Source organism: Cannabis sativa, chromosome 8 (genome assembly GCF_029168945.1).
Source record: "Cannabis sativa cultivar Pink pepper isolate KNU-18-1 chromosome 8, ASM2916894v1, whole genome shotgun sequence".
In the NCBI taxonomy this organism is placed as follows: Eukaryota; Viridiplantae; Streptophyta; class Magnoliopsida; order Rosales; family Cannabaceae; genus Cannabis; species Cannabis sativa.
The window spans coordinates 47,120,117-47,127,973 of record NC_083608.1 but is presented as its reverse complement, the minus strand read 5'-3'; the positions used below and the strand labels follow the sequence as shown (position 1 = coordinate 47,127,973).

Genomic DNA, 7,857 nt, shown 5'->3' with positions numbered 1-7,857 from the left:
GAAAATAAAACAAATAATAATCATAATAGTTAGTTACATGTCCAAGCCTAAATTTTCTAACAAAATCCAATCATATGTGACAACAATGATCAGCACAAAATATTTTTGTACTGAATAATCCAAACACCAATTCTAAAAGCCCAGCCTTAGGTCTATCTGCTGAAGATTCAACATTTCTTTATATCTCGATAGACTAGATGAACATTCAACATTTCACCTCTGTTCTCTCTTACTCTCTTTTCTTCACTCTTTTCTTCACTGCATCATAATATATAATGAAATCGATGACAGTCGACAGATAGGAGGAACAACAGTTCTTAAATATTTTAAATATAACTTCAGGAATTACCGATTAGATGCACCTGGGCAGAAGCGGTGGACAACACACCGGCCACAATTTGGCGTAGAATGGACAACAACATTAGCTTGCCTGTACAGAGATTAACAGATACAGTGCCCCACATCGATTGGAAGAGAAGAAATTGCAAATTTTAGAGGGATAAAAATGAAAAGATTGTCCTATTAATTACTGTTATTTTCCATTCAACACCCCCTACTAAGAATCAGATACAACTCACATGTGTATCGGTGACGGTTTAAGCACAAATATTAATAGCTGCAAGTATCTATAATTTACTGAGTTTGACAATTTATTTGCAAAAATATTGAGAATAAAAATTAGAGCGAAAAATAATAAGCTTGCCACCAGTGATATCATCTACACAACTGGTTAGCATTAGCAGAGTGGCTAATAAGATCTCATTCATAAATAAAATAATCAAACAAAAACTCGACTAACTGTGAACTTCTACACAAAATCTAGCAGCAAAATTATGAAAACTTCTCTCACAAAGTTAAGAAAAAATGCAAAATCTTTTGAGTACACTATATCATATTTGGTACCCGATTTTAAATAAGAACCAAATGGAATGAACATCCGTATTCCAGTAAATTCATTTCCTATTTTCACTTCACTCATGATCATTGATCAACAAGAAACATATAAGTTATTTCACGAAAGCTATCACACCTGATTGTTGTCCTCGTTATTTTTGGGTTCATCGACACCATTTAGAGGATGCACCTTCTTGCCTTCTTCAGCTGAATCAACATTGGAGCAATGGTTCTTCAGAACCATTGAAATATCTGTCTCTGAAGCTCCAGCAAGTTTAAACCGCTCAACTGCAGCATCCAGGTTCTTCTTCCAACCACCCATTCCTAGTTTACACTCTACTTGGGATCGTTCAAAAAGCATATTTCCCCAGAATAAATGAATTTGTGATCTCATCACCGCTGCTTGTTCCGCTGCTTCCTCAGCTGAAATCTCAACCTGACCAACTACTCCAGAGGACTCACTTTCATTTCCACCTTGTTTTTTCCTTCTTTTCAGGAATTCTTCCCTCTTGACTGCATTTGGATCCTTGAGTTCTTTTTCTCTCTGCTCCTCCAACTTCTCCCACATCTCAGTGGCAACTTTCATCTTCTCTTCTGCACTGTCAAACAGTTTCAATGTTTCTGAAGAATCCCAACTTGCAAGATCTATTTTCTTAGCAACTGCAAAAGACCAATGAAGTTTAGCCATTTCAAAATGTTGTTGTCCCAGTGCCAATAATCCCTCGTAAAAGTCCGGCTTAATGGAGAGTGCTTCTTCATATTTCTCCCTGGCTAAAGAATATTTTTCCTTAACCCAGTCATAAGCTGTTTGAAGTTGGGTGGTCACTACTTCTTTTCCAGCAGCTTCATCTAAAGGAATTCGTTTCCTAGCTGCACACATATGAACATTTCCCCAATTGAAAAAAGCCAACGCAGCCACCTCCTGGAACTTTGAGGCTGCCTTATCAAAAAGACTTTGAGCCTCTTCACTAGTTACTGTCTCCTCAAGTGCCTCTGAACACAGCTCCATTCCAAGCTCATGCAAGTCAATATGAGCATCAGGGTCAATACCAACATGGGTGCGGAAAAGTTGAGCAAACTCAAACAGCCAATCATCCATTTCAAGTTCCTTTCCCTCGGGAATTTCTGAAGGTGCTGGTTTCTCTTTTGGAACTTCTTTATCTGTCTTATCAGCTACAGAATCAACAGCTTCCAACAAAGATTCACCAAGCGAGGAATGAGATCCACTTTCATCACCCTTAACCTCATTTTCGGAAGGTTTCTCCTCTTCTTCTTCCAGAAGAGGTGGCTCTTGTTCAGGACTTACCTCCACAATATGCAGCCTCAACATCCCAACTGAATCAATTTTGTCAGTTCCAGAATCTTTTAGAACATGGTTATCAGCACAAGACTCGGCCAACCTAAGTTCATCTGTAGAGGTTATAGTCACCAAGTCCCCATCACTATCCTTGTACTTGATCAAGACTGACTTTGACGAAGGAAAGCGTTTGGTCACTACTTCCCTCAATACTCTGAAACCACAATTAACAGGCATTTGGGCAAGCCTTATGTCATGATCATAAACAAGCTTCAATGGTCTACATTGGACTGCTGCATCCAAAAACTGCCCATGAGATGAAAATGACACAGAGGAAGAAGATGATGGTTCCTTTTGATTACCTAAACTGTGAGGTTTTGTTGAATTGCTTGACGGCTTCAATTGAAGTTTTGGTAACTGTGTTTTGGACTCAGCACCATTCTCAGCTGAAAGAATTGTCTGAGACTTGTCAGCTTTGTTGTTTGTAGAAGCAGCAGATAGCCCTGTCAAAGTAGTTGTCTTCTTTTGCACTGGTCGGGTTGGTAGACACGGTCCTAACCCAGCAATTGGAGCACCACGGACAGCAGATGCTCCAAGCGCGGCAGGGGAAGGGCGACTCTGAAGGTCTTGCTGTGCCTCTTGACGAGGCCCTAGTGCTGTCCGCAGCCGCTGAGCAATATCCAAGGCATCTCGATGATTCGGTTCAACCCCCAACAACAACTGCACATCCTGCATAGCCATTTCATGCTTCCCAATAGCCTCAAATGCCCTAGCCCTCCTAAGAAGGGCCCTGACATACCTTGGCTGAACCTGAAGCGCCATAGAACATTCAGCAATCACAATTTCATAATCTATAGGCTTCATTTGCATAAGACAAGCCGCTCTATTGCCATGAAAGACTGCCCTATCTGGGTGATTTTTCGGTGTGAGCTTAAGGGCATTATCATACTGCTCAAGAGCACCCACATAATCCTTATTCTGAAACCTCTTGTTCCCTTCCTCTTTAAGCTCATGGGCCCTCTTCAAAAATATGGAAGAATCCAAATCCACAGCACCATTAGCAATAGGGGTTGAAACGTTATCCCCAGAAACTTGGTTCGAACCACCCTTTTTCTTCCTTCCCCCAGATTTCCCCATATAAAAATAACACTCTCCCTCTTCTTACACAGGCAGCTAGGGTTTAATCACACTTGCACTTTGATAGTTCAACTGCACCGCACGGTTTGAGACGGCAACACCGAACAGGGAAAACCAATTTACTTTCTGTTTTGAACGATTTCCACACGTAATTGGAAATTTATCTAGTAAAAAAATAAAAAATAAAAAGTGTTACCATACATACATATATATATATTGTAAAGACTCATTTCTAGCCTTGAAACCTTCCAAATTTCTTCTAGTTGACCATTTTTAGATTTGTTTTCGTCTAAATGAGTAGAATGATTATGGTAAACATGATCTTATAATACCACAGTACACATTTAGAATTTCAGCTACGATATCTGGGTAATAAAATTCAAAAATTTCAAAGAAATTACCTGGGATACGACGGAGCCGGCGTAAGAGGTAGTTACCGTGCTATAGATAATCGGTGTGAGGGGAGAGAGTTGCCGAGCTACCCTGAGAGAGAGAGAGAGAGAGAGAGAGAGAGAGAGAGAGAGAGAGAGCTGTGAGAGAGGTGAGAAGGTTGTTGGGACTTGGGAGAGAGACAGTAGACAGAGAGAACGGAGAGAGAGAGAGAGAGGGGGGGTTAGGGTTTGACTATTGGGCTGTCTATAGTTTGGGCCTGGCCCAAAATGCAGCTGACATTATTAAAAATATTGAAATATACCAGCTTGGTTTAACAAAGACACTTTTATACAATGTATCATTTCTAGACCAATTTTTATATTTATAAGGTCAAAATCAAAAAATTTATAAAAAATTAAAAATATTACACGGTTAATTAGTTTTTTTGAACAATGAATAAACTTTCATTGAGAAAAAATAGTATTTAGTACATAGTAAAAATAAGGTGGAAAAACTTTCATCTAAACTAATTTACCATGCACAATTAATTTATGAGCAACCTTACCCAACCGAAAAACATGAATCAAAATTAACAGTAAACTATAAATATCATCTAAAAGAATCCAATACAGTCTAAAAGAAATTACCACATATAGTTTTACATAAAAATATTGCATAAAATATAATTTAATATAATATTATACAATACAGTATAATACAGCGTACCAAACGAATCTTATAATGTAGCTACCTTAGACCGAAGGGAAACATCCATTCGGTCCTGATCAAAGTTCAAATAATGAAAAAGGTAAATTAGACACATAGCTTTAATCCCATAAAAATTAGAAAACGTAATTAAATTTTCCACATTACTGTATATAATTGTCTTCAATTACTCACATGGCTTTCGAAACAAGCCTTAAAGGGCTCGTTTGGAACGCCGTATTAGGTCGTATTGTATTGTATTATATTGAATTGGATTATATATCATATTTTTATATAATACTATGTTAAAATTTAATTTATAATAAAATATTATATACTTAGGTGTCCATAAAAGTTAATACCACATATAGTTTTACATAAAAATATTGCATAAAATACAATTCAATATAATACAATACAATACAATACGACCTAATACGGCGTTCCAAACGAGCCCAAATATTTTGATACACTAAGCTCCCCTTGAATTAATACCTTATCATATTGTCCGTTTTAAGACCGAACCCGCACAATTTTATTTTTGAACACCTATCTATGTAGAACACTTATATTCAAGAATTCTTTTAATGTAAAACTTGAATTGATACCGAAACATAAATAAATAAAAATAATACCATTTTAACTAAATACTTTCACCACAAACATCTCTATGATTTGGTCACAAAATATTCATTTAATTGGATACTTTTTACCTTATACGTAAAAAAAATAAAAGACTTAAACAGTTTGAACAATAAGCTGGCACTAAAACACAAATGGAATGCACTTCACTCTAAAAATAACAAAAGTGCTTAAATACTAAGAACTTATATACCTCTGTCACAAATATCCCTACCGATAATGATAGTTGATAAAATAATCTTGAAGACTTAATAATGAAGTTTACAAACCAGTAACCCTACAGTTACAGAGATAACTTAATAATACGAATGTAAAAACCAACTCAGATATACAACCTATGTTACAGAGTTATAACTTAATATTGTGGATGTAAAAACCAACATGGGGTTCCTCCCTTCCTTTTTTTGGTTCATTTATAACCATAACCTAACATGTAGGTTCGTTTCCCACACTCTTTCGTCCCAAGGTAAGATGGCTAGTTATTAAAACGTACATATAAAATAAATTGACTCATTCGGCATTTGAATCCTCAACGGATTTCTTGTATTCTGGCTTAAGCTCATAAGTTCCTTGGTTAGTTCCCCTTTTATTGTACACACACAGCTCATTTAGTATCTCTTTCAAAAATTGCTGTACAAAACAAAAGGAAAACAATTGATTAGACTAACTTTTATTGGGTTGCATTAACAGCAAGTCCTGAACCCCTTTTGGATCAAAACTAAACTTTAATACTGCATTTGACATGATGAAGAAATAACCCCAAAATATTAAATACGCAAATCATTATCAACAAACATACCGCAGGTTGATCAGTCTCTTGAACAAGCTGCTTCAAAGCCCAGTTTGGTTGTCTTTCAAATAACTTGAACATTATATCCTCCAGTTCCCCACGATCTCTTCTAGTTCTTTTCATTTCTGATTGTTTCACTGGAGCTGTTCTCTTTTTATCCTGTAATACATGTTAAGTGAATTGAAAATATCATGCCCCTGTTCCTTGAAAGCGTGGGATATATTAAGCAATATAATTATCATCTTATATCTACGCCACACCAGCTCGTATAACCCTGAAACTAATAGAGCTGATTGGTTGGCCAATCTCAGCAAGGGTTGCCCAAGGAAACATTGAAAGGTTTATTCTATATCCAATACTAACTACAATGACAAATTAAGCAAATGCAGCATAGATGGAAAGCAACATTATCAGTTTGGGACATACCTTGGAATTAGATGTAATAAAGCCAATCATCCCAGGCATGGGTCTCATATGCACTCCACGATCATTGTCAATCACCTTTGTTGAAATAGAAGAAAACATAATTGTCACAAGCCATAGTGAAATATTAGTAGCAGCAAAACAAATTGAAAGTTAAGCGAAGTTACCTGTATTTGTCTATTTCTAATCATGGACTTATTCGTCCTCTCACGACATAATTTGCCATACTCTTCAAGGTTTTCGCCGTGAGGCTTCATGTCAAACTTGTGTTCCACTTTTCCAGCTACTGCAACCTTACCACCTAAAATTGAATATAAAAGTAGGTGACGGTTTAAAGAGGCACAAGAAAATGGTGGAATGGAGCAATAAAACTTTTAAATATAAACACAGCCTCAAAATGTTGTATCTAAGTTATATTAATATGCAGTGAAAAAGAGGATATGTTAGTTGCTGTAGATTGACTAAGGCATCAGATACAGTAGTATATAGCCACTAAAGTGGCATGTAATTCTACTCTCACACAAGAGAGAAAACGATCAAGAACTTGGTCATAATTACTCTTAGTAGAAACTAATTGCTTCTAACACCATTCTTTTCAGCGAATTACACACCTAATCAAAAATTCTAAACTTCCCTCCTTACCAAACCATCATCATCAACATCACACTAGAGAAAACAACTAATATCAATTGACGGTTCATCAAAAACAAATAAAAACTAGCGAAATACCTTGACTTGTCTCGGAGAAAACACACATAGGAACAAAGTCCTTAAACATATTCAAAGAATAACTTTTGGGCTTATTTCCAGACTCAGCACCAGCCATTTCCATTGTAAACTGAAAACAAATTACAAGCCTAAATTTTTAAAGTTTCGTTTTTTATTTACTATGTTTACTTAAAAAAGAAACTTTTAATAAGGGAGCATCAAAGCCCTAATTTTCTACCTGGAGAGAAGAAGGATCATCGGATTGAAGAGGATCGAGAGAGAGTACGACTTTGGCAAGAGGGTGAGGATCGGAGGGAGGGTGAGACTGCCATGTTTTGGCCACCACCACCGGACACTTCATCAGCCAAACCGCCCTCTCTGACTTGTTAGTGTCCAAGTTACTGCTACTTCCGCTGCTACCATCGTCTTCCATCTCTCTCTGTTGATACTTTCTTTTTTGAGCGAATTCCACGCGTAATTGGAAATTTATCTACAAAATTGAAAGAGAAAACATTACAACGAATCAGAGACCTTATGTTCCGGAACCAAACCTCATTAGAAGCGCCCCAAACTCATACCTTTGACTTTAAGTAAATTGACGATTGTTTATCCAACCAATGTTCACCGAGCCCGAAACAGAACGGAATTGCTCTTCTCCGATTAGGGTTGAGAATTAGAATCTAGGTTAGGGGTCAGATATTATTGTGTGATGAAACCCTAAAGTATTGGATAGAGAAGAGAAGAAAAGAGAAGTCAAAGAGAGACAGAGACTACTTGAGTAACGAAAACAGTGGTTGTTTGTTCGTAAAGGAACATATGAAACACTCACAAAATAGGTTTGGGCTTATCATTATGGGCTACCCGTGTTGGGCTTAAGCACAACGCAAAT

The 7,857-nt window shown here is 36.9% G+C and overlaps 2 protein-coding genes across 4 annotated transcripts; both read right to left on the bottom strand.

Moving 5' to 3' along the window:
- Positions 1-3,905, bottom strand: LOC133029991 (protein CLMP1). Of its 3 annotated transcripts, none has more exons than XR_009683915.1 (4): positions 3,730-3,905; positions 1,031-3,492; positions 350-430; positions 1-246 (listed from the first exon to the last, which is right to left on the bottom strand). XR_009683915.1 is itself a non-coding variant. In XM_061102123.1 (3 exons), the coding sequence occupies exons 2-3, from the start codon at positions 3,326-3,328 to the stop codon at positions 422-424; spliced, it is 2,307 nt and encodes a 768-aa protein (XP_060958106.1). In that variant the 5' UTR covers positions 3,329-3,492; positions 3,730-3,904; the 3' UTR covers positions 1-421. The 3 variants fall into 3 exon arrangements, 1 of the variants encoding a protein (XP_060958106.1); XR_009683916.1 differs by having other exon boundaries at positions 1-258; positions 3,730-3,904; XM_061102123.1 differs by having other exon boundaries at positions 1-430; positions 3,730-3,904.
- A 1,294-nt stretch (positions 3,906-5,199) lies between these two features.
- LOC115700343 (transcription initiation factor IIF subunit beta) lies at positions 5,200-7,781 on the bottom strand. Its single transcript, XM_061102124.1, has 7 exons — positions 7,547-7,781; positions 7,207-7,458; positions 6,990-7,098; positions 6,428-6,561; positions 6,264-6,338; positions 5,847-5,996; positions 5,200-5,677 (listed from the first exon to the last, which is right to left on the bottom strand). The coding sequence occupies exons 2-7, from the start codon at positions 7,399-7,401 to the stop codon at positions 5,558-5,560; spliced, it is 783 nt and encodes a 260-aa protein (XP_060958107.1). The 5' UTR covers positions 7,402-7,458; positions 7,547-7,781; the 3' UTR covers positions 5,200-5,557.
- Positions 7,782-7,857: the final 76 nt, after the last annotated feature.